The following is a 27951-nucleotide window of genomic DNA, read 5'->3' as shown; positions in this document are numbered from 1 at the left end:
ATCGGGACTTTGAGACTTTTTTTTACCGTACCCATGGTCTGCTCTTTATCAAATTATGGTATTGCTTTGCACTGTTGTAACTATATGTTATAATTATGTGGTTTTGTCAGTTTTAGTCTTGGTTTGTCCTGTGTTTCTTGTGATATTATTCTGGAGGAACGTTGTATCATTTTTTAATGCATGCATTTCTAAATGACAATAATCGAGGACTGAGTGTCCTCATAATCTAATCTAATCTAATCAAGTCTGCCCTGCTATTCCATCATGGCCCATTTATTATCCCTCTCAACTCCACTCTTCAGCCTTCTCCCGCAAACTTTGACGCCATGACTAATCAAGAACCTGTCAACCTCTGCTTTAAAAACACCCAATGACCTGGCCTCCACAGCCATCTGTGGCAATGAATTCCACAGATTCACCACCTTCTTGTTAAAGAAATTCCTCCTCATCTCTGTCCTAAAGGGACATCCTTCTATTCTGAGGCTGTGTCGTCTGGTCCTAGACTCTCCCACTGTAGAAAACATCCTCTCCACATCCACTCTAACTCGGCCTTTCAATATTCAATAGGTTTCAAGGAGATTCCTCCCTCATTCTTCTTGAACTCCAGTAAGTCCAGGCCCAAAGCTATCAAACACTTTTCGTTTGTTAACACTTTCACCCTTAAATCTCCTCAGGACGCTCTCCAATGGCAGCGTATCCTTTCTCACATGTTGCAATCAATCCCGCATCCACCACATCGCTGGCAGCTCGTTCCACACTCTTACCACCCTCTGAGTGAAGAAGTTCCCCTCAGGTTCCCTTTAAATATTTCACCTTTTACCCTTAACCAATGACCTCTAGTTCCAGCCTCCCAGCGTCAGTGGGAAAATCCAGCCTGCATTGACCGCATCTATACACCTCGATCAAATCTCCCCTCATTCTCCTACACTCCAGGGAATAAAGTCCTTTTCAACCTTTCCCTGTAACCCAAGTCCTCAAAGTCAAAGTTGTGGTCTTATTATCAAAGTACCATACAGTACCCCGAGATTCATTTTCTTGTGGGCATTTACAAGGAAATAATACTAGTAAAATTTATAAAAAACGATACATAAACAGAAACTGACAAACAAGTCCCGGAAAAACCTGTCAATTTTCTCCGCGCTCTTTCAACTTGTTGATATCTTTCCTGTAGGTAGGTGACTAGAACTGCACACAATACTCCAGATTCGGTCTCACCGTGTGCTTCACCTGCTGGAAGTGGGTGGGGGTGTGCAGTTATTCCCATACAGGTACCACTGGGATATTCCACCACATTCAGACACCAGCCACTTGGCTTCTGGTCGAAAGTTGGCCCGCTGACAGCTGCTGTGTGCTATCTCATTGTGCCACTCGGGAGAAAGTGCCTAATTACAGGATCATCGGGGCAGAGTGTTTCAGACAATGGAAGAGATTGTGTTGCGCGGGGGCAGAGCCAAGTTGCTCAAACTGGCTGCAGGACAATACGGTGCTAACAAAAATAAAAAGAGCGCTAGCCTCCCCAGCATTGAGGACATCTCCATAAGGCAATACTGTAGCTCAAAAAGGCAGCATCCATCATCTAGGACCCCCACAACCCAGGGCATTGCTACCTTCAGGGAGGAGGTACAGGAGCCTGCAGACACACACTGCACCATCAGATTTCTGAACAGTCCGTGAGCCATGAACACTATCTCACTAACTTTGCTGTCTTTTTTGCATTGATTAGATATATTCCACACTCCCGCCCCCCGCGTAAATAAAACTCCGCCATGAGCCGTGAAAGGAGGAGAGTTGGCCGTGGGCAGCTACCCCATCCCAGAAATGCTAACAGAAGCTCCAAAGGCCCCCACCCCTGAGAGAGGAAGGAACTGTCAGCGGCCTGTGCTCCAGTAGGGGCAATGGGTTTAACAGGGAGACAACAACTGCAGCCAGCAGAGTGGCGCCCTGATGAATTACAGAAGAAATCAGACTGTTTGGAGTCACGAAAGCTGCTTTTTCTCTCCCTTCTTAAAACTCAGCTGGGTCATTAATGGCTCCCAGGGACTAATTCACCACAATTATTTACCAACGCTGGCGTGCAAGTCCCTGGGGTGGGGTTTGTGTTCAAATCTCGACGCAGAGGCCGCAGCGTTCCCCACTGAGCTGCCTTTGATGTATCCAATAAACCAGGGCTTTTCTAGTTCTGTACAACACAGCCCTCAACTTAGCAGGGGATGTGCAATCGCATTTGTCTCCCTCCCCCGGCACATTCAGAGAGCCCTCCCCCTCAGTGTGTAGACTCACAGTGTACACAGCACAACAGCCGACTTCAGTCCCACATAAAGTGCCTGCCTTGGTACTTCCAAAGTAGCCCAGGAAACGATCCAGTTACTCAAATAATCTCAACATAAAACACACTGCCCACTCAGAGACTCTGACAAAGTGCACCTTTGTGCACAAACTGTGAAAAGTATATTTTGATTTTAATTCTGTTAAAGAGCATTTATTGTTTTTGTTAACTATGAACACTTCAGTCAAGGGTTTTGAAAGCAATCACCCCTTCCCTTACCCGAGATTCATTACTGGAGTTCTCTGCTTTACAAAGTTATTTCAAAATAGTCTGGAAAATATAGAAATCTATATCTATATATCTGTTTATTTATTATATATTATAATAATTATTAATATTATACATAACCTCCTAGGTATAGAACACAGAATGAATATAGAACCCCTAGACTTCTGAAGACACAAATACAAACCTAATAAATTTTTCCAAAGCATTGGAACTAGATTTCTAGATCACCACCCATCTTTAACTTCTAAATAGACGATGATTGGTAGTGGATACAATCTGTAGCAGAATTATGTCTCTAAATTAACACAACCACAGCTTTCCAGCAAATGTGTGAAACATTCATTCGCGGTTTTCGAATAGAATGGTGCATGAAGTGTCAAATTTCAGGATAAAAAAAAACATAGTTCCACGTTTTATGATTTTCTCATTCTCCACATCTGTACTCAATATCGCTAAGAGGTCATTTCTGTAACAGTCTTGTTGCTAACCCGAGGAATAAACCCCTTCCGAAAAGCAGTGTCGGGAATGGCTTTATTCCAAATATTTATGCAAATTAGAAATTACTGACCACCCTACACTAGGACGATTATTGTTTTAAGGCATTCTGCGAAATCTATTTCATTACTTAGCTAGAGAGAAGAACAAACTTAAAAAAGGGCAAATTCAAAAGTTTAAGATTAAAATGTAATGGGTGGGTAGGTTTATTGCTGCAAAGGCAACAGTAGATTAAAAATGAAAATAAAATCGCGGATCTAAACAATAATCTTGAAGTGTGAAGTATTTTGATTTCGTTCGCTGTCTTCCGAAGTCGAAAAAAAGAGACGGGCTCACCAGCTCAATGGCAACAACGTCGCCGAGATGTACGGCCTCGTGGATGGTCTTGGGTGGGTTTTGCGTCAAATAAATGCATTCGTCGGTAAGGATGACAAAGTCGAAGGTTTTCTTGTGCTTCTTCTCTGTCACTACGATGCACGCTTCGTACATTCGGATCTTATTGAAGACGCTCTCGTCCAAGTGTCTTTTCAGAAAGAAATCGAGTTTATCGTGCCGCTTGAAAGGGAACAGATCCAGCTCTTTTCTCGCCATATACAGGAGGAAAGATTAAAACGGACAAAGTTACTGCTGCTTTCGAGTGCAAACTATCACCGATGAGTGTTGACAGCGGGAACGAACTGCTACTTTCGACTTGTTTCGATTGGGCTCAAGCGCGCGCTCCCGGGGAGGGGAACCCCTCCCTCTGACGTCACAATGGCCGCAAGCGCCAATAGCCAGAAGCTCTGCGTCACAGCCACGCCCCCCGCATTCTGTCAATCCATTCATTAATTTACTCAGAATCACAAACAGGTTTATTATCACAGATATATGTCGTGAAATTTGATGTTTTGCGGCAGCAGTATAATGCAAAATATAATAAAATACTATAAGTAGCAATAAGAAATATAAAAATAAATAAGTAGTGCAAAAGAGAGCAAAAAGTGAGGTCGTATTCACGGGTTCACGGTCCGTTCAGAAATCTGATGGCAGAGGGAAAGAAGCGGTTCGTAAACGTTGAGTTTCGGCTCCTGTACCTCCTCCCTGATGATAACAATGAGAAGAGGGCATTTCCTGGATGGTGAGGGGCCTTCCATGGTGGACGCCACTTTTTTGGGTCATCGTCTAATGAAGATGTCCTCGATGGTGAGGAGGTTTGTGCTCTTGCTGGAGCCTGCTTGGTCTTACTGACGATGGATAGAAGGTTGTTGTTGTGACACCTCTCAACCAGCCAATCTATCTCACTGCTGTATGCCTCCTGGTCACCATCTGAGATTCTGCTAACAACAGTCATGTCATTGGCAAATGTACAGATGGCTTTTGAGCTGTACCTAGCCTCACAATCATGAGTATAGAGGGAAAAGAGCATCAGGTTAAACACGCATCCTTGAGGTGCGCTAGTATTAATTGTCAGTGAGGAGGAGATGTCATTCTGATCTCCACTGACTATGGTCTCCCGATAAAGACGTCAATGATCCAGTCGCCTAAACCTACAGTAATGTCCAAAAAGTCTTAGACTCATGTAAAACAAATCTGTAAAGTGAAGATGCTTTCAAAAATAATGAAATGAGTACAAAAAAAGTATGAGTAGTAATCAGTAAAAAACTAAATCAAATCCTTTGTCTTTAAAACTGCATCAATTCTGTTAGATACAGTACACTGCCTTGAAGTTTAATGAGAAAACCAGCTGGTAGGTTGTTTCATGCATCTTGGAGAACCTGCTGCAGTTCTTCCACAGACTTTGGTTGTCTTGCTTTTGCCTCTTCAGGTAATCCCAGACAGCCAGATGATGTTAAGATCAGGGTTTTATGGAGGCCATACCACCTGTTGCAGAACTCCTAGTTCTTTTCGCTGAAGATAGTTCTTTATGACCTTGGCCGTGTGTTTGGGGTTATTGTCCTGCTACAGAGTGAATTTGGGGCTGATCAGATATCTCCCTGATGGTATTGTGTGATGGATGAGAATCTGCTCGTGCTTCTCAGCACTGAGCATGTGCTGCCTTCGTCCAACACCTCAGTCCTCATGTTTTTGTGCATAGGTGAGTCTCTTGGCTTTGTTTCCACTTCAGGGGAATGGCTTTTTGGCAGCAATTCTTCCATGAAGACCACTGCTGACAAGACTTCTCCAGACTTGAGAGGGGTGTTCTTGGGTTCCAGTGGTTTTTGCGAGTTCAGAGCTGATAGCAGTGCTGATTTAGAAGAGACGTCAGTTTGATGTATCTCTTGTCAGTTGCACTCAGGTTCCGTGGGTTGAAATGTTTAATACCAGAGGACATGCTTTTAGAGTGGGGGGGGTAATTTCAAAGGAGGTGTGAGCAGCAAGTTTTTTTACACAGTGGTGGGCATCTGGAATGTGCTGGCAGGTGTGGGGATAGAAGCAGATACATTAAGGACTTTTAAGAAATGGTTGCATACTCACCTGAATGTGAGGAAACGGAAGGGTGTGGACAATGTTCCTCTTTCCGTCAGAGCCCATCATGGTCAGATTCAGCAACATCACACCGGTGTTCTCTGACTACTGCCTCCTGTGAGTCTCCTGTCACCTCTGGGAGGACCAGAAAGCAGGCAGGGATACATGGAAGCTGCTGACCCCAGAGAACATTGAGGAACTAGAGAGGGAGTACACAGGTTGGAGAACCTTGAACGCCTTCCTTGATTCCAGTGTTCACTGGTGGGAAGCCACCAAGGAGAACATCAAGAGGTTCTTCTTCCAGAAAGCAAGGCGGGGTTGGAGGGAACCGTGTAAACTCCAGACAGAGTTGTGACAACTTCTCCTTCTGCAGGGGGATGTGAAGGAGGAGTTGTGAGAGGTGAAAAGCTGGCAAACCCAGCACTTTGCCGCCAAATCCCCCAAGATCATCTTCCAATCCAAGGTCCACACCGTGGAGCAGGATGAGACGTGCTCACATTTCTTCTTCCAAAATGTCCACGGGGGAGATCTGCGATCCACAGCCTTAAGGAAGAGGACGGTACAGTCACATCCTCACAGGATCTGCAGGTCATTCTGTGCCAGTCTGTACGACACTGGCTCCAGAGACTCCCAATGTCATCTAGCATGCATGTGTTAGACAACAGCAAGCGGAAGTATCTGTAACAGTCACTAACCCTGGAGGAGCTGACCGGCCCCGTCCACTCCTCTGGCAGGAATAAATCTCCCAAAAGTGACGGCTGAGTGGTACTCGGCTCTGTGGGACTGGATGGGCACGGATCTCCTGGAAGTGTACAATGTTACTCCGCTAGCTGGCATGAGGAGAGGCATCATTATCCTCATTTACAAACAGGAGGGGACAGGGATGACCTCAGGAAATGGGGACCCATTTCACTCTTGAATATAAACTATAAGACCCTATCCAAGGCCGAGACAGGGTCGAGTCTGTTCTGGGACAGGTGATCCACCCGGATAGGATCCTGGCAGGAAGGACTTGGACAGTCTCGTGCTGCTAAGGGACACTGTAGCCAATGTGCAGGGCAGGGGATGGATGTCTTGCTGGTCAGCTTGGACCAGGAGAAAGCCTTTGACAGGATATCACACACGTATGTGATGGACATTCTCTCCAAAATGGGATCTGGGGAGGGAATCAGGAAATGGATCCGACAGCTCTGTAGTGGAGTCCAAATCAATGGGTGGGAAAGAGATAGATTCCCCTTCGAGTCTGGAGTCAGGCAGGTTTGCTCTCCCTCCATTGTTTTGTTCCTGTGTTGTATTGAAGCCATCAGGAAGGACAAGAAAATAAGAAGGATGATACTATCAGGCAGTGGAGAGATCCAGGTGAAAACCTCCCTGAATATGGATGATGTCAATCTTCTGCGTGGATCCAAGGTCAGTTCACAGATTGATAACATCAGCAACTAGTCTGAGTTGACATCTGGGGCCAGGGTTAACTGTACAAAGAGCGAAGACATGCTCATCACTAACCTGATCCAGTGTCCCCTTCACTATCAGGTCCGATCACGTGAAGGTGTTGTGGAACTGGTTCAGAGGCGTGCAACAAGAATTGGCTGGAATTGACCGGGAAGGTGAAACAGGATTTGAGATTTTGGGGGAGGGCGCTCCCTCTCGGTAACCGGGAAGAACCTGGTCATCAGGTATGAGGTGCTCTCAGGGCTGCTGTATTCATCGTGGGCGTGGCCCATCTCCCGATCCTCCAGCTCGGGAATCATCCGAGCTGTCTTCAGGTTCATCTGGGGATCCAAGGTGGAGCAGGTCGGACAGGTCACAATGCTCAAGTCCCTGGACAATGGGAGTAAGAACATACCCAATGTCATGCTCGCTCTGTTGTTCAAAGTACATTTGTTATCAAAATATGTATACAACCCTGAGATTCATCTCCTTTCAGGCCCCACAAAACAAAGAAACTCAAAAGAACACATTAAAAATAGACTGTCAAATGCCCCTAAAAAAATACCCAAAAAAATGTATTGTGCAAACAGTAAAAGTAAGCAAATAGCATTCAGAACTGATGTTTAAAAGTAGTCTGTCCACAGACACGAAGCCACAGTCTCAGTTCAGCACAGAGCAGTGAGCTGAACTGAACCAGCCCGGCTCGGTACTCACCTCCGACCCCGACACCCTGACCTTTGCAGTCTGGCCCAGCACTTAAGTTGTCCAGTTGTTTCTCGCTCTTGGGCCTGGGCACCGCCTCCACAGTTTGGCCCGCATCCAACCTTTTCAATTCAGCCTAGCGCTGAAATCAATCAAATCTTTCCTTGCTCTCGAGGACAGGCCCGGGCTCTGCCTCACCTCTGCTCGGATCTGCTGCATCGAATCACCTCCAAGTCTGCTCCAGCAATGGCCATACACTGGCTCACTCCCCGCTCTCTGGCCCGGAGCCCACCACACCGCAACTGGACTGGATCTTAGAGGCTTCAGTACACACTGATTGGTTATCAGAAAAGATGTTACAGTACTAATAAAATGTCTAGTTGTTTTCTTCATTTTGTTTGCCAACAATAAGTAGATGCTAAGTTTCACCAGCGCCACCTTAAACCAGCGTGTGGCTGCATCAGGCTGTGCGTGGAACCCAGGTACATATGCAATAGGCAACAGACAATAGGTGCAGGAGTAGGCCATTCGGCCCTTCGAGCCAGCACCGCCATTCACTGTGATCATGGCTGATCATCCACAATCAGTATCCAGTTCCTGCCTTCTCCCCATATCCCTTCACTCCACTATCTTTAAAAGCTTTATCTAACTCTTTCTTGAAAGAATCCAGAGAATTGGCCTCCACTGCCTTCTGAGGCAGAGCATTCCACAGAACCACAACCCTCTGTGTGGAAAAGTTTTTCCTCAACTCCGTTTTAAATTGCCTACCCCTTATTCTTGAACTGTGGCCTCTGGTTCTGGACTCCCCCAACATCGGGAACGTGTTTCCTGCCTCTAGCGTGTCCAATCCCTTAATAATCTTATATGTTTCAATCAGATCCCCTCTCATCCTTCTAAATTCCAGTGAATTTAAGAGGAAGTTAGATATAGCCCTTGTGGCTAAAGGGATCAGGAGGTATGGAGGGAAGGGAGGTACAGGGTTCTAAGTTGGATGATCAGCCATGATCATACTGAATGGCGGTGCAGGCTGGAAGGGCCGAATGGCCTACTCCTGCACCTATCTTCTATGTTTCTATGTATACAAGTCCAGTTGCTCCAATCTTCAACATATGACAGTCCCGCCATCCTGAGAATTAACCTCGTGAACCTACGCTGCACTCCCTCAATAGCAAGAATGTCCTTCCTCAAATTTGCAGACCAAAACTGCACATAATACTCCAAGTGTGGCCTCAGCAGGGCCCTGTACGACTGCAGAAAGACCTCTTTGCTCCTATACTCAACTCTCCTTGTTATGAAGGCCAACATGCCATTAGATTTCTTCACTGCCTGCTGTACCTACATGCTTACTTTCAGTGACTGATGAACAAGGACACCCAGATCTTGTTGTACTTCCCCTTTTCCTAACTTGACATCATTCAGATAGTAATCTGCCTTCCTGTTCTTGCCACCAAAGTGGATAACCTCGCGTTTATCCAAAATAACCTGCATCTGCCCACTCACCCAACCTGTCCAAGTCACTCTGCATTCTTATAACATCCTCCTCACATTTCACACTGCCACCCAGCTTTGTGTCATCTGCAAATTTGCTAGTGTTACTTTTAATCCCTTAATCTAAATCATTAATGTATATTGTAAATAGCCGTGGTACCCCACTAGTCACTGCTTGCCGTCCTGACCAAGTATTCCTGCCATTCATACCAAGTACCATCACATTTTGAGGTTCTATCTGTCCCTGGTGTTGCGAAGGGTGGATCTGGCCCCATTTCCATGCATCGTCCCAGTCAGCTGGATGTTGCTGCGCTACCTGTCTTTAATGGAAAAGTTCTTCCAGACCAATATCTTTGACCACAAGTCCATCAGCCAGTGGTCAGCATGGAACGTCCTGCAGACACTGCAGGAGAAGGACTCGATAGACACAGTGGGCTGGTTTCCTGAGCAGACAGTCCAGACCATCTGGCAGAAGGCCTCATGGCCAGGCCTCACCAACAGGCCCCATGACCTTGCCTGGCTGACTCCCAGTCAGATCCTCCCTGCATGCCTGACCGTCACTCCCACCGCGGGGAAGGGATGGTGTCTCACCTCTTTGCATGCTGTGGGTTATCCAAGAAGGTGTGGAGGAAGGTGAAAGGGTCTGGGTGTCGCATCTCAGCCCGAGCAGCTGCGTAACGGGGGGGGGGGGATCCCTGATCTCCGGGCTGTATCCAGAGACGCTCACGGGGACAAGCATCGGGTGCTGCTGGCAGATCATCATTCCGGTGAAGAATGCTCTTTGGTCAGCCCGAAACTTGTTGGTTTACCAGCAGGTCGAGACGTTCAAGGAGGAATGCTGCCAGCTGGCACATTCCAGGCTGCAGAAGTTCATGCTGAGGGATGCACTGAACCTCGGAGTAGAGGGAGGGGGAAAGAAGTCCCTCATTTATTGTAGTATTTAATGGTGGCATCGGTGAACCACAGTGATGATCTGTGGGCTGAGGACAACACTTCTAGATAAACCTCTTTCAAATTACTCTCACTGCAACCTGCAGCATGCCATCCCTCGAAGCAATGTACTTTTAAATCAACATAATGATCTGCAGGTTTCACAATCAGCTGAAGGTCTCGGCAGTCCAGGCAAGTATGGCACTTTCAAGTGGAAGAAGGTTCATCACCATGGCCAGAAGCAAGGCAGGTTGGGTGGGGGGTGTGGTGGACCCCAAACCAGTCTGAAATGCAGAGGGATGAGGCCCCCTCTACCCAGAATTTTGTTAGTAAATGTGCAGTCGCCAGAGAGCCAGAGAGCAAGACTGAGGACCTGAGGGCAAGATTGCTGTATCGGAGAGAAATGAGAGACTGTTATATTCTATGCCTGATAAGGATGTGATTCTCTCTGTGGCAATTGCCAGATACAGTTATCAGACCCGAAAGCGTCTTGATTTACAAAATGGACCAAACTGCTGATTTAGAAAAGGCAAAAGGGGGAGGTGTGTGTTTTATGATAAACTCTCGATGGTACTCTGAAGTGGTGATTTTGTCGAACTCGTGTTCCCCTAACTTGACTTGGAACATCTAACAGTCAAATGCCGTCTGTTCTATTTACCTAGGAGTTCTCCTCCATAATCCTGACTGTGGTCTATATACCACCAGTGGCCATATAATCAAGCACTGGTGATACTGCATAATGCTGCATCCAAACAAGAAACAGTCCATCCTGACGTATTTCAAATCATAGCCGGGGGCTTCAAACAGAATTCTTTGAAGAAAACCCTGCCCAATTACCCTCAGCATATAACCTGTAGCACCAGAGGACCCCCCAGCATACAAGACCACTGTTATACTAAGAAAAAGAATGCCTACCATTCTACCCCCAGACCGCATTTCAGTGACTTCCCTCCTAACTGCACACATGTAGAGGCTAAAGACCAAAGCTCCAGAGATTAGGACAAAGAGGAGGTGATCGTGGGAGGCAGAGGTGTGGCTATGGGATCGCTTTGAGTCAGTGGACTGGGCTGTGTTCAAGGTCTCATTTGTGGATCTGAATGACTACACCAGGTTTGTAACAGTCTTTATTAAAACAGTTATAGATGAGTGTGTCCCCACAAAATCATTCAGAGTCTTCCCCAGCCCGACACCCTGAATGAACCATGAGATTTGCATAGGGTCAGATCGGAGGCATTCAAGCCTGATGACCAAGAAAGTTACAAGAGGTCCAGGTACAATCTCTGGAAAACCATCTCTCAAGCGAAGTGGCAGTTCCAGACTGAATTTGAATCAATGAACGATGCTGGACAGTGGTGACAGGGCTTGAATACTATCACCTCTTATAAAGTGAAATTAAACTACATAGATGACAACAGGGCTTTGCTTCCAGATGAGCTCAAAGCCTTTTATGTTCATTTTGACTATCAAAACATGGAGGAACCATCACAAACTCCCACATCCAGTCTTCAGGAGGGTGAATCTATGAAAAGCATCTGGCTCAGATGGGGTACCTGGCCAAGAACTGAAGTGCTGATCAACTGGCTGGACTGTTCACTGAGATCTTTAACCTTTCATTTCTGCAGTCTGAGGTATCCACCCACTTCAAGCTGGCTTTAATTATATCGGTGCCCAAGAAGAGTGTAGTAATCTGCTTCAATGACTATCATCCAGTCGCACTTAGATCCACAGTGATGAAGTGTTTTGGGGAATTGGTGATGAAACATATCAACTATTTGGATTTTCAAAAGGCTTTTGACAAGGTCCCACACAGGAGATTAGTGTGCAAACTTAAAGCACACGGTATTGGGGGTATGGCATTGATGTGGATAGAGAATTGGTTGGCAGACAGGAAGCAAAGAGTGGGAATAAACAGGACCTTTTCAGAATGGCAGGCAGTGACTAGTGGGGTACCGCAAGGCTCAGTGCTGGGACCCCAGTTGTTTACGATATATATTAATGACTTAGATGAGGGAATTAAATGCAGCATCTCCAATTTTGCGGATGACACGAAGCTGGGCGGCAGTGTTAGCTGTGAGGAGGATGCTAAGAGGATGCAGGGTATCTTGGATAGGTTAGGTGAGTGGGCAAATTCATGGCAGATGCAATTTAATGTGGATAAATGTGAGGTTATCCACTTGGTGGCAAAAACAGGAAAACAGGTTATTATCTGAATGGTGGCCGATTAGGAAAAAGGGAGGTGCAACGAGACCTGGGTGTCATTATACACCAGTCATTGAAAGTGGCCATGCAGGTACAGCAGGCGGTGAAAAAGGCGAATGGTATGCTGGTATTTATAGCAAGAGGATTCGAGTACAGGAGCAGGGAGGTACTACTGCAGTTGTACAAGGCCTTGGTGAGACCACACCTGGAGTATTGTGTGCAGTTTTGGTCCCCTAATCTGAGGAAAGACATTCTTGCCATAGAGGGAGTACAAAGAAGGTTCACCAGATTGATTCCTGGGATGGCAGGACTTTCATATGATGAAAGACTGGATCGACTAGGCTTATACTCGTTGGAATTTAGAAGAGTGAGGGGGGATCTTATTGAAACGTATAAAATCCTAAAGGGATTGGACAGGCTAGATGCAGGAAGATTGTTCCCGATTTTGGGGAAGTCCAGAACAAGGGGTCACAGATTGAGGATAAAGGGGAAGCCTTTTAGGACCGAGATTAGGAAAAACTTCTTCACACAGAGAGTGGTGAATCTGTGGAATTCTCTGCCACAGGAAACAGTTGAGGCCAGTTCATTGGCTATATTTAAGAGGGAGTTAGATATGGCCCTTGTGGCTAAAGGGATCAGAGGGTATGGAGGGAAGGCTGGTACAGGGTTCTGAGTTGGATGATCAGCCATGACCATACTGAATAGTGATGCAGGCTCGAAGGGCCGAATGGCCTGCTCCTGCACCTATTTTCTATGTTTCTATGTAACTCCTGCCTGGGAACAACTTGGATTTGCTCTAAGTTGTCTATTGGAGCAACAGGTCCACAGCAGATGCCATCTCACTGGCTCTTCACTCAACTTTGGAACATCTGGACAGCAAAAATGTTCTTCATTGACTATAGCTCAGCTTTCAATACCATCACCCCTTCAAAACTAATCAATAAGCTCCAAGACCTTAGCCTCAGTACTTCCCTGTGCAATTGGATCCTGGATTTCCTCACTTGCAGACTCCAGTCAGTTCAGACTGACAGCAGCATCTCCTCTACGATCTCCATCAGCAGTGGTGCACCACAAGGCTGTGTGCTTAGCCCTCTGCTCTACTCGCTTTATACTTAATAACTGTGTGGCTAAGCACAGCTCCCATGACATATTTAAGTTTGCTGTGGTAGTCTGATTCAAAGGTGGTGATGAATCAGCATACAGGAGGAAGATTGAAAATCTGGCTGATTGGTGCCATAATAACCTCTCGCTCAATGTCAGCAAGACCAAGGAGCTGATTACTGCCTTCAGGAAAAGACAGCCAAAGGTCCATGAGCCAGTCCTCACCAGAGGTGGAGACTTCAAGTTCCTCTGAGTTATTAGCTCAGAGGCCCTGTCCTGGGCCAGCACTTAAGGGCAATTACAAAGAAGGTATGGTAGTGCCTCTACGTTCTTAGGAGTTTGCAGAGATTCATCAAGCCATCTAAAACTTTGATAAACTTCTATAGATGTGTAGTGGAGAGTATATCGACTGGCTGTATGGAACTACCAATGCCCTTGAATCCTAGAAGTAGTGGATACAGGTAAAATCCTCCCCAACATTGAGTACACCTACATGAAACATTGTTGCAGGAAAGCAGCATCCATCATCACAGACTCCCACCACCTAAGACATGTTGTCTTCTCGCCGTTGCCATCAGGAAGAAGGTACAGGAACCTCAGGACTCACACTATCAGGTTCAGGAACAGTTATCACCCCTCAACCATCAGGCTCTTGGACCAAAGGGGATAACTTCACTTGCCCCATCATTGAACTGTTCCCACAACCTGTGGGCTCACTTTAAAAGGCTCTTCATCTGATGTTCTTGATTTTTATTGCTTATTTATTTATATTATTGTTTCTTCTTTTTGCATTTGCACACTTTATTTCCTGGTCTCTGGTTGAACACCAGTGTTGGTGTAGTCCTTCATTGACTCTATTGTGTTTATTATTGTATGGATTGATTGAATATGCAGGAAAATGAATCTCAGGGTTATATATGTACACTAGTAAATTTACATTGACTCCTTTTCCCCATGAAAGAGGGAAATCTCTCCCAGTGACTGAGCTCAGTGGTTCCTGGAGGCGTGCAAATTCCAGTCTGCCCTGTGGAACTGTGAGTCTAATAAAGGTCTGTGCTGGGCATGTTAATTCAAGGGATGATATTGATATCTCGCATATATATTTTCAATAGATATGGTAGATTTTGCTCATATAGCATAGGTAGTATCCTTCAGCTAGCTGTTGTAGGTAAATTAGTTTATGCACTGAGGTACAGTGAGGTTCATTACACTGCATTGAGGAGTCCAAAGGAAAAGAATAACAGAATGCAGAATATTGACCATATGGCAAAGGAGCATAATTAAGCCATTAGGCCCATTGCGTCTGCTCTGCCATTCCATCTTGACTGATTTATTATCCCTTTCAATCCTGTTGTCCTGCCTTCTCCCCATAAGCTTTGGCACACTGATTAATCAAGAACCTATGAACCTTCATTTTAAATATACCCAATGACTTTGCCTCCACAGCTTTGCACCTCAGAGTACAGGCTCAGAGCCATCTAACATCCTTTTCATCCCTGGGGTTGTACTCCTGAACCTCCCTCTCAACCCTCTCCAGTGTCTGCACATCCTAGATAATGAACCCCAAAGATACCCACAATACTCTGCATGTCTGACCTCAACATAAGGATGTACAAGGTTAAATCTAGTGTTACAGTTATGCAGTGCAAGGGAACAATAAGGTGCAAAGCCATGTAAAGCCATGTACCCACCCAGCTCTTCCTTCTGTTCCATCAGATGGAAGATAACTTGAGAATATGTAGCACTGGACTGGAGGGCAGCTTCAATCCCACTGTTGGAGGACTCTTGATTGGAAAATCTTTCACCTTACACACTCACCTCACCTGCACTGTACTTTCTCTGCAATTTTAACACTTCTGCATTTACATTTTCTTATGCTCAATGTATGGAATGATTAAAACCTTTTCTCTATCTCAGCACAATAATAAACCAATTACCAATGTCAGATAAGAGCTGCCACACAAATACATGGAACAGTACAGCACAGGAACGGGCCTTTAGCCCACAACGTTGTGCTGAACTAATTAAACTAGTAAGCAAATGGCCAACTAATCTCTTCTGCTGACACAATATCCATCATCAGTCCATCTTCCTCACATTCAGGTTTATCTAAACATTTCTCAGAAGTCCCTGATGTATCTGCCTCTACCACTACCGCAGGCAGCACATTCCAAACACCCACCACTGAGTAAAAAAAACTTGTCGCTCATATCTCCTTTGAAATTACCCTTTTTCCTTAAATCATGCCCTTCAATATTAGATATTTCAACGCTGGGAAAAAGATGCTGTCTACCAATGTGCCCTCTAAGGCGCATGTGCACACACATCTTTTGCACAAAGGAATTTAAACTGCACACAAAAGGTTGCCGCCCTTTATCTCATTGGCATGCTAAATATATTTCATGATCATTCTATCACATTTCCTTTTCGGGTTTCTGATGCAGATGGTGTTACACTGTTTTAATTGAAGAAATTATTCAGTGCAAACTTTGTCATCATTGGGCAAAAATTCACACAGCTACAAGATTTTCGTGTACACAGGCCATTACAAATTAAAAGGAAACATTGCTGTCTACTCCATCTGTCACTCAATCTTATAAACCTGTCAGATCTCCCCTCAGCCACTCCAGAGAAAACTCCAATCTCTTGTTTTAGCACCTGCCCTCTAAACATCCAGTAAACCTCTTCTGCATCCTTCCTTCCTACAATGGGGTGACCAGAACTGTATGCAATACTTCAAGTGTGGCCTAACTAGTTTTATAAAGCTGCGACATAACTTCCTGACTTTTGGACTCAGTGCCTCAACTAATGACAAACATGCCATATGCCTTCTTAACCACCTCATCAATCTTGCCCTTAAGTCTCTTTGCATTTCGCCTCCCAAGGTGCAACACGTCACATTTGGCCAGGTTAAACTCCCATCTGCCATTTTTCAGCCCGTATCTGCAACTGATCCATGTCCCCATGTTCTTTGCCAGTCTTCTATGCTATCCACCCCACCAACCATCTAAGTTACTAACCTACCCATCTACATTTTCGTTAAGATCATTTATATATATATATATAAAAAACAAACATTAGTGGTCCTAGTACAAATCTCTGTAACACCACTAATGACATACTAAGTCCCTTTGACACTATGTCTTCTATGGGACAGCCATTTCTGAATCTAAACAGCCAATTCCCATGTAATTTAATCTTCAAACACCCTACTAAAATCCATTTAGACAACATCCACAGCTCTACCTTCACCCTCAAAACTGCCATCAAGTTTGTAACACGATTGTCCCACACAAAGCCATGCTGGCTTTCCCTGATCAGGCATGGTTTTTCAAATGCTCATAAATCCTATGCCCAAGAATTCTCTCCAGCAACTTTCCTACCACTGACATGAGACTCACTAGTCTGTTTTCAGGATTATTCCTGGTTCCCTTCTTGAATAATAGACATCAGCTACTTGTCAGTCCTCCAGGACTTTGCCTGTGCTTAGATGACACAAAGATATTGGTCAAGGCCCCAGCAATCTCTCGTATGGTATTAACCTTGGGTACATTCCATCAGGCCCCAGGGACTTATCGACCTCAATGCTCTTTAAGACACCCAATACTAAACGAAGTAACAGTGCGATGAATTAACCCATGCTGAAATATAAGCATACATTTCAGAACAGTGCTTCATATTTAAAAAAGACAGGACTCGGGCAACTGTCAGCCAGACTTTTATTTTCATACAGATCCAACACAAAGGGATCAATACATTTTAGAAGAAAGTGTTCGGTCTCTTGGTGGTAAAACGTGGCTTGTGCTGGCGACGCAGAATTCGGTGTGGGAGTGGGAACTTGATCTTGGAATCCTGTAAAGTAATTCAATTAAAAAGAAAGAATTAGGTTGCAAAATATTAATAATGTCTTGAATTTAAGTTATGCTGTTTACCAGCATGTTTATCATTATGAATTCTCAAATTGCGTAGAGATCTAAAGTAACAATAAAGCTCCAAAGGGTCTCATCCCAAAACACTGAAAGTCTATTTCCTCCCCACAGTTGCTGCCTGACCCCAGACCCTCTAGCATTCAGCATTGTATGTTGCTAACAAAGTAATAGTAAAAGAATAACTGGTTGTGTGATTATTGGACTGGAGTTTATATTGATCTCCTTCAGTTTAGTGTTTCTGTTGCCGATTGGCAGGTGGGAGATGTTACGTTTTATGTAAGGGAGGGTTGGGGATTTGGGGTCTGATGTTCTTGGTGTTTTTTTCTGTGTGGGCAATCTGTCAGTTTGATATTATTGTCACTGTTCTTTTTTGTGAGGGAGCCATGGTTTTTCTGTATTTCATGGCTGTCTAGAGCAGATGAATATCAGAGTTGTATTGTAATGCATACTTTGACAATAAAATGAGAGAATCACAGAGGCGTGTGAGGAGAGGGATTTTAGAAATCGATGCCTGTACACAAAGGCACTGCTGACAATACACGAGCCAGAGATGGAGGCTGCCAGATACGTGGGAGCTTTAGGGATGCATCAAGAGTAAAATGAGCAGCACAAATTGTAAGGAAGCATCAACATTTTGAACTGAGCTCCTTCACAAGGACCGTTACTCTCCTCCATAGATGCTGCATGACGTGCTGAGTTTCTCCAGCATTTTATACATTGCTCTGGATTTCCAGCATCTGCAGAATCTCATTTTGAGATGGGAGGTGTGCTAGACCAGCAGCGAATACAATTAGCTGACTATGGGAGTACAGATGACATCGACAGCAGCTGGAAGAGAACAACTGTGAGGACGTAGAAGGAACTGCAAAGGTACACAAATGGGGACCAGTGGGTGAGGGTTGAGGGTTGTAGGATACACAAGGGAAATAGTTAATAGACAGTTGTGGCAACAGCACATTGTGTGGCTGGAAGCTTATATAATAGAACAGGAACATATTTACCAAGCCCAAGCAGAGTTGCTTCCAAATCCCATTTCCCAGCTCTCGCCTTTTGGTGCTTTCAGTCACGGCACATTGGCTGCATTTTACATGTGGTGGGGTGTCTGCCCCACCACCTCTTCAGGCAGAAAGTTTTAGACTCCTATTAATTTTGGGGTGAAAATATTTTCCTCCTAGCAATAGTCTTAAATGGATACTCCCAAGTGAATGAAACCCCTTTTTGAAAATACCAAGATGAAATGGAGTTGCTGAGTAGAGGATGGAGTTTACACCAGGGATCCAAGACAATGGTCCCTGATCCTCCAGCACTTCACTGGAGTGAATTTTTTTTCCCACTTACTTGAGTGCAGAGACAGCAGAGATCAGAATCACTTTATTGCCAGTATGTGAATCACACCAGAATTAATTGTGGTTCAGTGCCAAGCATAACACACAGGACAATACCATAACAGACACCACAATAGCAACCAACATTTAGCAGAAAGGTCACATGCATAAGCATCAATAATCAAACTTAAATAAATGTGAACATATGAACAGATTACCAACAGACAAGGTGAGTAGGAAAGATCATTTAAGATACTATGTCAGGTGTCAGTGTAGATGGGGAAACTGGTGCATTTTCAGCTATTTTTGATGGATACTGTCATCACAAGGAGGAAGCCCAGGACAGAACCCAGAGGATTTATGTTAGAGATTTGACAGGGAACATTCACTACTCACGTGGAACTGCTTGACAGCAGGACGGCGACACTTGCTTGACGGAATCTCCTCCACCCTCATGATTTGAATGGAGTGAGCACGAGCACGATGGCGAGCTCCCATGTCACGGTCTACAAGGGATGAGCAGAATGGAATGTTCAACAAATAATTAAACGACAAGTATTTACAATTCAGCCGTGAGGCGGTGGAGCAGCTCCAGTGAGCCAAGCTCGTTCCTGACCTCGGACACCACGCGTGGAGATTGCACGTGACTGATGTGCAAGGTAGGGAGATAAGTGCCCTAATGCATAAATGGTTGGCAAATCTGGAACGATTGATGGGAACAGATCACAGGGAAAATTAGTAGGAGAGCGGGATTGCTTTGTGTTGACAAACTCGGTGCATTCAAATAGCCTCCAAAATCATGTGAAAAAAATATGAAAAGATCAATATCAATGAAAAACAATATACAGGAGACAATTATTTCATTGTCAAATTGGGTTTTAGAACTGATCATACAGGGGTCCTTCAGTCTGCAATGTTGTGTGAACTCTTTAATTCATTCCGAGATCAATCTGATCCTTCCTCCTACGTAGCCCTCTCTGGCACAATCCCTGCCACACATCCACCACTGTGTAAAACACCTACACATGACATCCCTGGTGATTTTCATCCCAACACCATACAGACCTTTGTATTAGTTCTTCAACGCTTACCTGAATTAAATCAGTTATTTGTCATATCGACCAAAAACCCACATCATTTCTAGAGCATGAGGTGACTTGGTACATGAGCTAACTGCACATGAACATCAATGTCTCTCTGTATTTCAGATTTAACCACCACTAACTTTGTAGCAAGGTTCATAATCTCCAGTCACTAGAAATAACCTGAGTTTATTTAGCACCTAGCTGAACTATGACAGTAACTGACTTGAATTTCCCCAAATGCCTTATCATCTAAAAGCAACGCATTCCAACAACCTGCACTTGGTTTCAGCACCAAATATTGACTATTTCCTGAACTTGGTGTGTATGTAGTGGATGTCTGAAAGCTGTGCTGTGCAATTACATAATCATAATACTTGCCAATACACTGTTAACTCGCAGGCCCAAACACTTCAATATTTAAAATAAAGCAACAAGACAATTTGTGGAAGTACTTTCAAAGTTCGTGTTGAATGTGCATGTTCTCCCTGTGACTGCACAGCTTTCCCCTGGGCCCTTCCACACCCCAAATGGCTGCCAGGTTAACTGGCCACTGTAAAATTTCCCAGGTGTGTCGGTGAGTGATAGAATCTGAGGGGTGTTGGAGAGAATAAACCATTGGAATTAGTGTAAAGCAGGGAGTCGATGGTCTTCAGGACATGGGAGAACATGCTAACAGTAGTGGAAGCCAGGACTGAACTTGAGTCAGTGGAGTTGGCAGGCAGCAGCTCAACTAGCTGCACTTCTAACTCACATTAGTAAGAAAGCTACTTACAGCACAGGGTGACAGCACCAGCAGTGGTCAGGTCTCTGTACTCCCGGTACATGTTATGAGTTCCACTCCGGGAGTCATAGCGCAGCCAAATTCCAAAATTCTTCACTTTTTCTGGTGACTTCTCATAAACCTGCAGAAATTAAACAAAGTTATCAGCTTTCAACAAAACAAATGAAATTCCTCTTCTCAGAACTCCTTTAATCAGGAAAAGGTTCCTGCAGATATTTTGGACCAGTAATTGTTTGGGTGTCAACAATTCCACAGACTTCTAGGAAAATAAAAAAAATAGGAGCAGGAGTAGGTCATTTGGTCCACTCAACATGATTATCTACTTGCCTTTTCCTCAAACTTGCTATGCAAAAATCATTATTTATCCACAGTTTAGTACTTTTGAACTAACATGCGCAGTTTAAACCCTGTTTGGAAACGAGGGTGGGACCGTACAGATAAATTCATACACATAAACAGGAATATTTGAGGCCCAAGACTCTTCGCCGGGACTGGGAAAGCACGAAAACGCAGCTTAAAGTTGCAGAGCGTGGGAGTGGTAGAAGGAATTCTGGTGATAGATTGAGAGAAAGCAAGAGGAACCAGAAAGGGTATGCCTTGCATAGCAGCATTTGTAGAAGTATATGTAGTAGACGCAAGGTCATGATTTCACATGCCACATCTGAAAGTCTTCTAATCTTAAAAGTATTAAAAAACAAATCATGTTTCTTGAACAATACCAATCTCAAGTCTTGAAACCCTTGCAGAGAATTAAGCAAATTAAGAATAATCTGGAAATAATTACAACACACACCCAAGTCTGCAGCTAATATTAATTTTACATGCAAACACAAATAGTACAGAATAAATGCCAAAATGCTGAAAATCCAGCTATGGATACATGAGCAGTTTCACTTAACAACAGAGCTGCAAGACATTCCTTAAAATTGAAATCACACTGTTTATAACACAATCTAGTATTCTTGAAGTCAATAAAAATACACAAAGAAACATCAGTTCTGAACAGTAAGTGATTCTGGATCAGGACAAGACCTCCACTGCCTGGATCCTGATCGTTGGAACATATTTCATATTGTATCAACAAATCATGTAGTACCTTTAATTTCACTTTTAGAAACATGATAAAGTTTCAAAAAGGCGACAAGGTTCATTTGATTTCCGCACACCTAAAGAAAGACATCAGACGATCAAGCAGAATGCCTTTTGGGTTGGTATGCAAAACCAGAACACAACAGCACTTTCCATGCTCAGTCCGTAAACAGTGTAGCGCTTAGCGCAAATGGCAAAGGCTACTGATTGATATTCAATTCCTGCCGCTGCCTGTACGTTCTCCCAGCGGCTGTGTGGGTTTCCGCTGGGTGCTCTAGTTTTCTGCTACATTTCGAAGACGTAATTAGGATAAGTTGAGAGCATGCTACGTTGGTGCCGCAAGCATGACACTTGTGGGCCACCCCAATAACAATCCCTGTTGATTCGATGCATTGCACTTTAGGTTTCGATGTATACAGTCGGCCCTCCACGTCCGCAAGTTCAACCAACCGCAAATCGAGAAAACCTGGAAGTGCTCTTTATACTCTATTGTCGCCAAACAATTGATACTAGAACGTACAATCATCACAACGATATTTGATTCTGCGCTTCCCACTCCCTGGATTACAAATTGACAGCAAATAATAAAATTTTAAATTATAAATCATAAATAGAAAATGGAAAAATGTAAAGTAAGGTAGTGCAAAAAAACCGAGAGGCAGGTCCAGATATTTGGAAAGTATGGCCCAGATCCGTTCAGTAGTCTTATCACAGTTGGAAAGAAGCTGTTCCCAAATCTGGCCGTACGAGTCTTCAAGCTCCTGAGCCTTCTCCTGGAGGGAAGAGGGACGAAAAGTGTGTTGGCTGGGTGGGCCGTGTCCTTGATTATCCTGGCAGCACTGCTCCAACAGCGTGCGGTGTAAAGTGAGTCCAAGGACGGAAGATTGGTTTGTGTGATGTGCTGCGCCGTGTTCACGATCTTCTGCAGCTTCTTCCGGTCTTGGACAGGACAACTTCCATACCAGATTGTGATGCACCCTAGAAGAATGCTTTCTACTGTGCATCTATAAAAATTAGTGAGGGTTTTAGGGGACAAGCTCTTCTAGCACTTGTTGTTCCAACATGTACAGACTTTTTTTTCTTGCCATTATTCCCTAAACAATGCAGTATAACAACTATTTTACATAGCATTTACATTGTATTAGGTATTATAAGTAACATAGAAATGATTTAAAGTATATGGGAGGATGTGCGTAGGTTATCGTGGATTGAGATCGGAAAAAAAACGGAAGTTCTCTTCCTAAGTAAGTTGGAACAGGTACATCCAGTGTTATTTAGCGTCAGTTAGTCAAACGTTTGTCTTAGCATATCGTATATATTTTCCCTTCCTATGCATTATAAAACACAAGAAATATATGTTTCAGTGCCGGGCTTGGGAACGGAAGTTCCCGAATTCGATCTGTTGACAGACGGCTCCTGAGCGCGCTTCCCATCGTGCCGGGTTGACGTGGAGGATCAAAAACCCAAAACCCAATAATTAAACCACTACGTTGTTTAGTATAGTTGTAGCTTTCATTGGGACAGGGCCTTTCTCACTTTATCCTTTAAAATTGTTCCAATCGTTGACTGACTAGCCTAACGCTTTTCCAATGACAGATGGCGTTTCACCTCTTTCTGATCGCCTTATTATTTCCACTTTATTTTAAATCACGATCGTGATTATTTTCGTGAACAGAAACACTGCGAATTCAGAGTTCCACCGCATTTAGACAGGTTGAGTAAAGGACTTGAGCATCCACGTTTTTTGGTATCCGCGAGGGGTCCCGGAACCAATCCGTCGCCAATAAGGAGGGCCGACTGTATACGACAAATAAAACTGATCTTTTAATCTGTTGTTTGGGAGGATCAAGTTTTTAGATTTTTGGATAGTATAGGTACCAAGGGATAAAAAGAGAATGGACTTCATCAATTCCTCCAGGAAACAGAGTCCAGAGCCAAGCAATTTTCTGCTATACCCGTTTACGTGGGTGAGATGTGGTGCTGCCCTTGCACTTTACTTCCAACAAGCTGCACCACCATTACAATCCAGCACGTCAAACAGCAAAGACCACACTGCTACCTTGGTACATCTAGACATGTTTACCTGGCCACAGTAGACAATTTCCCCAGCAGACTTCTTCAGTTTCTTCATCAGCGAAATGAAGTACCAGAATCGAGACTTGGCAACAATATGATTTGGAGCAAAGATCCGCATTCGATAGAGAGGAGGGTTGGCATCTTTAGGTGAGGGCAGGCGCCGCCCAATCACCTTGTATTCCTTGAGCTGAAATGTATGCAATATGTTATGATGTGTACATCACACAACACAAAAACAAAAAACTTTCATTTTTCAAAAGGGGATACGGTACAACTCATTTTCACACACATTAAGTCATTAAATGGTAAAACAATATTCTTCAGCTTGCCCTGAAAATTAGGGTCAATCACAGGACCCTGCAGAGAGTGGTGCGAACAGCCCAGAGCATCTGTAGTCACAGTTCCCATGATTCAGGACATTTACAAGGCCAGGTGTGTAAAAAGGGCCCATAGGATCACTGGGAACCCACATCACCCCAACCACAATCTATTCCAGTTGCTACCATCTGGGAAGCAGTACTGCAGCCAGGACCAACAGATTCCAGGAATACTTCTTCCACCAGGCCATCAGACTGATGAACTATATTACATTGACTGTTACTATAATTATAAATTACTATCAATTGCACATTGCATATTTAGATGGAAACGTAACAAAGATTTTTACTCCTCTTGTATGTGAAGGATGTAAGAAATAAAGACAATTCAATTCAGTATTGTGTTCACTGACCCAAGCACGGTATCTTCATCACCAGTTTGTCATACAATTCCATTACCCTCTGTGCAACACATTGAAACGTTGGAAATGTTAGGAAATATTGTTTCAGATCAATAATCATTCTATTAAATCTAACCAGCTACACTTTTCTCCACAGAGAAATAGTGCTGCTGTGAATGTTGACCTGCAAACCTGAGGTGGGATTACTAAAACCCTTAAGGAGAATTGCTCTGCTATTTGATATACAAACATAAGAAATAGGAACATTTGGGCCCTTTGGCCCACAATGCTGTGCTGACCATGTAACCTATTCTAGAAACTGCCAAGAATTTCCCTAGCACACAGCCCTCTATTTTCCTAAGCTCCATGTAGATTAAAATACCCTACTGTATCCACCTCTACCACCTTCGTTGTCAGTGCTTTCCACACACCCACCACTCTGTATGAAAAACTTACCCAACATCCCCTTGGTCCCCCGAGACCTTGAAGGACAATTATGGATGTAAGAGTTTGGTTAGCCTCGATACAGCAATGTAACCCGTTTCGCTATTTATTTTTTCTATTATAAGATACGGATTTTACTTCACCTATGATAACCCTGCATGTCTGTTTTTTATCCTGTTTGTTCTGTTATTGGCAAAACAAAGTTTTAAAAAAATGTGCCCTCTCGTGTTAGCCATTTCAGCCCTGGGGAAAAAAATCTCTAGCTATCCGCACGATCAATGTCTCTCATCATCTATGCACCTCTGTCAGTCAGGTCACCTCTCATCTTCCGTCACTCCAAGGAGAAAAGGCCGAGTTCACTCAGCCTTTTCTCATAAGGCGTGCTCCCCAATCCAGACGACATCCTCAAACCTGTTCTGCACTCTCTCTATGGTATCCACATCCTTTCTGTAGTGAATTGACCAGAACTGGGGTCTGACCAAGGTCTTATACAGCTGCAACATTAACTCATGCTCTGTATGCCTTAACACTGTCAACATGCACAGCAGCTGAGTGTCCTATGGACAGGGACGCCAAGGTCTCTCTGATCCTCCACACTGCCAAGAGTCTTACCTTTAATACTACACTCTGCCTTCAAGTTGCACCTACCGAAAGGACCCACTTCACACTTATTCGGGTTGAACTCCATCTGCCACTTCTCAGCCCAGTTCTGCATCCTACCATGTCCCTCTGTAACCCTTGACAGCCCTCCAGACTATCCACAACAGCCACAACTTTTGTGTCACCAGCAATGTTGGCATTTGGCACATCAAGCCTGTTCTGACATTCAGTAATATTATGGGGTGAGCCAGCTCGACCTGCCTGCCTTTGCCCCATAATTCTCTTGCTATGCAAGTCAGTACTTATTATCTTATTACTTACGGGTTAAAATGCTCAGTAAAAAACACTTGGGGGACTGAACCAATACAACCAACCATAAAAACTGAAAACGCTTGGAGCACTGAACAGGCCATGAAGCGTAGCTGATCCTGATTTGGTCTCTACGCCCACACTCAACTCCATTGTGGCTCTCCCTTACCCAGGACATGCGTCCTTCTCATTGCTACCACTGAGGTACAGGAGCCCAAAAGTATACAATCAATATTTTGGGAACAATTTCTCCCTGCCCCACCCCAGTCAGATTTCTGAACGGACAATGAAACTATGCATCTTTTTCTTTTTTCTGCACAACTTATTTAATTACATGTACATATATTTTCTTATTGTAATATACAAGATCCTTTGCTCCTGCCAGATTTAGAAGCTCACTCTCAGAATCAAGCTTACACTGGCATGTATCATGAAATTTGCTAACTTAGCAGCAGTTCAATGCAATATATAATATACAAAAAATAATTACAGTATACATACATTAAATCGATTAAAATTGTGCAAGAACAGAAACAATATATACTTTTTAAAAAGTGAGTAGTGTTCATGGGATCAATGTCCATTTAGGAATCAGATGGCAGAGGGGAAGAAGCTGTTCCTGAATCACTGAATGTGTGCCTTCAGGCTTCTGTACCTCCTACCTGATGGTAACAGTGAGAAATGGGCATGCCCTGGGTGCTGGGGGTCCTTAATAATGGACGCTGTCTTTCTGAGAGACCACTCCCTGAAGATAACCTTGGTACTTTGTCACTCCATATTGATAATTACAGTACTGTGTAAAGACTTGGGCACCCTAGCTATATGTATGTTGCCATGACTATTGCACAGTACTGTATAATATAAGACGAGTTGTCGATGTCCTAACTTACACTGTTGCGGCCTTTGTACCACATTTGTCTGATCACCGCACTCTCTGCAAACGTGACATTATTCTGTTTCTCCTCATAATCTCCCTCTTTATTGCATGTTCCAGTCTTCTGTCAATAAAAGCCTTTTAACATGATATCCCAGCTTCAGACATTACCGACTTGAACCCTCCCATCACCTGCCAGCTCCAAACCTACCCTCCACATTTTATACCAGCCAATGCCAGGTGAAATGGTCTCAACTCAAAATGTCGCGTTACCGCTGATTCCTCCACTGCTCCTCCAATAGTGTCTGCTTTGCTTTTCTTGAACTAACTCGGTGCAGGCGCGATCCGCGCGTGGACGACACAGTTAAACCTCTTTGTACCTGACAACAGTAAACCAATAGCAAAGGCTCCACAAGCCGACCGGGTCGGGGCCACGGCTTCTAAAATACATTGTCGGATATTGTGTACGGAAAGGGCCGCCGACCAGGCGTTGAAAGCTGAAAGGAAGAGTTCTGGGACAGGCTCCGCTTACTCCCTTTGATGCCGGCTGAGGGAGATGCGGCCCCCCGGGTGAGGCAGCACATGGCTGCAGGCCTCGCCCGCCATCTCCCTCCACCAAACCCCCGGGTCGCTAAACCCCACCAATGCACAAAAACCTAGGTCAGGCGTCCTTCCCACACCTTCACGCCAGCCCATACCGCTCCCCTGGCGGTACCGGGGGCCCCCGACCCGAACCCGCGGCCATTCAACCTACGGTGCCCGAAGCCTTCATGTCGCCTCCCGGCCGCCTGCCTCCAAAAAGAGGAAGTTACGTCACCGGTAACGCCGGTCTCAACCTTCCCTTCCGGAAATGACGACACGAGGCGCTCGCGAGCTAGCTGTCAGCCTATTGGCTGAAACTGCCAAACAACTACACAGATTTCAGATCGGAGAACCATATTTACAGATGCGGGGACGTTCACATTAACACTTTCATTCTTATTGTCAGTTGGTGTGAACGCAGTAACTAACAAATTTTATTGACTTAATGCCAACATGAAAAACGTCATGGCGAGTTGAGCCAATGGGGTGCAAGCTCTCATCCAGCGTGTCACCGGTTAAGGGAGAGGCCTGAGTTACTTTCGCTAATCAGCTCCACTTAATCTTTTTTAATTCCTGCGTGAGGCAGATGACGTGTATAGACTGAAAATCAAGTATAAATGTGTATACAGGTGTGTTTATTCATTCTTCTCTCACTCAATGGGTTTGAAAGGATTCGGTTCCGGAGGTCGTGACCCGCCCTCCCGGTGTGTCCGGGCGACTTCCGGCCGAGTCTCCACGCGAGGCGCTTGGGAATGAGGGAAGGTAAATTCGGGGTTGGGAGGTAGGAAGGAGGG

General features: G+C 44.5%; 3 protein-coding genes and 1 non-coding gene across 7 annotated transcripts in view; 1 reads left to right on the top strand and 3 right to left on the bottom strand.

Annotated features, from left to right (window-relative positions):
- Positions 1 to 3715, bottom strand: part of c9h12orf56 (chromosome 9 C12orf56 homolog) — a 332214-nt gene extending 328499 nt beyond the window's left edge. For both annotated transcript variants that reach the window (XM_063058416.1, XM_063058417.1), the window contains exon 1: positions 3386 to 3715. In XM_063058416.1, coding sequence (XP_062914486.1) covers positions 3386 to 3640 — 255 coding nt within the window. In that variant the 5' untranslated portion in view covers positions 3641 to 3715. The remainder of the gene's footprint in view (positions 1 to 3385) is intronic.
- A 13335-nt stretch (positions 3716 to 17050) lies between these two features.
- On the bottom strand, positions 17051 to 27423 carry rpl18a (ribosomal protein L18a). The gene is made up of 5 exons (XM_063059725.1): positions 27330 to 27423; positions 23638 to 23817; positions 20457 to 20586; positions 18996 to 19105; positions 17051 to 17197 (listed from the first exon to the last, which is right to left on the bottom strand). The coding sequence occupies exons 1-5, from the start codon at positions 27345 to 27347 to the stop codon at positions 17105 to 17107; spliced, it is 531 nt and encodes a 176-aa protein (XP_062915795.1). The 5' UTR covers positions 27348 to 27423; the 3' UTR covers positions 17051 to 17104.
- Positions 21551 to 21685, bottom strand: LOC134352400 (small nucleolar RNA SNORA68). The gene has a single exon (XR_010019397.1). It is a non-coding gene; the product is annotated as a small nucleolar RNA SNORA68 (small nucleolar RNA).
- A 214-nt stretch (positions 27424 to 27637) lies between the features above and the next one.
- The window catches only part of xpot (exportin, tRNA (nuclear export receptor for tRNAs)), an 87658-nt gene continuing 87344 nt past the window's right edge, over positions 27638 to 27951 (top strand). For 2 of the 3 annotated variants that reach the window (XM_063058415.1, XM_063058413.1), the window contains exon 1: positions 27820 to 27919. The gene's annotated coding sequence lies outside the window, so the exon portion shown is untranslated. Of the gene's footprint in view, positions 27787 to 27819; positions 27920 to 27951 lie in introns of those variants that run through there. The other variant, XM_063058414.1, reaches the window with a different exon arrangement.

This window comes from Mobula hypostoma, chromosome 9 (genome assembly GCF_963921235.1).
Source record: "Mobula hypostoma chromosome 9, sMobHyp1.1, whole genome shotgun sequence".
In the NCBI taxonomy this organism is placed as follows: Eukaryota; Metazoa; Chordata; class Chondrichthyes; order Myliobatiformes; family Myliobatidae; genus Mobula; species Mobula hypostoma.
Note: the sequence above shows the minus strand (reverse complement) of the source record. Positions and strands in the feature narration are given on the sequence as shown.

What these genes read in the sequence shown, in the direction of transcription:
- rpl18a (XM_063059725.1), bottom strand. An exon ending in TGGTGCTGTCACCCTGTGCT is followed by an intron (nt 19,106 to 20,456) that starts GTAAGTAGCTTT and finishes CATCCCTTGTAG; the next exon opens with ACCGTGACATGGGAGCTCGC. An exon ending in CTGCTGTCAAGCAGTTCCAC is followed by an intron (nt 17,198 to 18,995) that starts GTGAGTAGTGAA and finishes ATTACTTTACAG; the next exon opens with GATTCCAAGATCAAGTTCCC.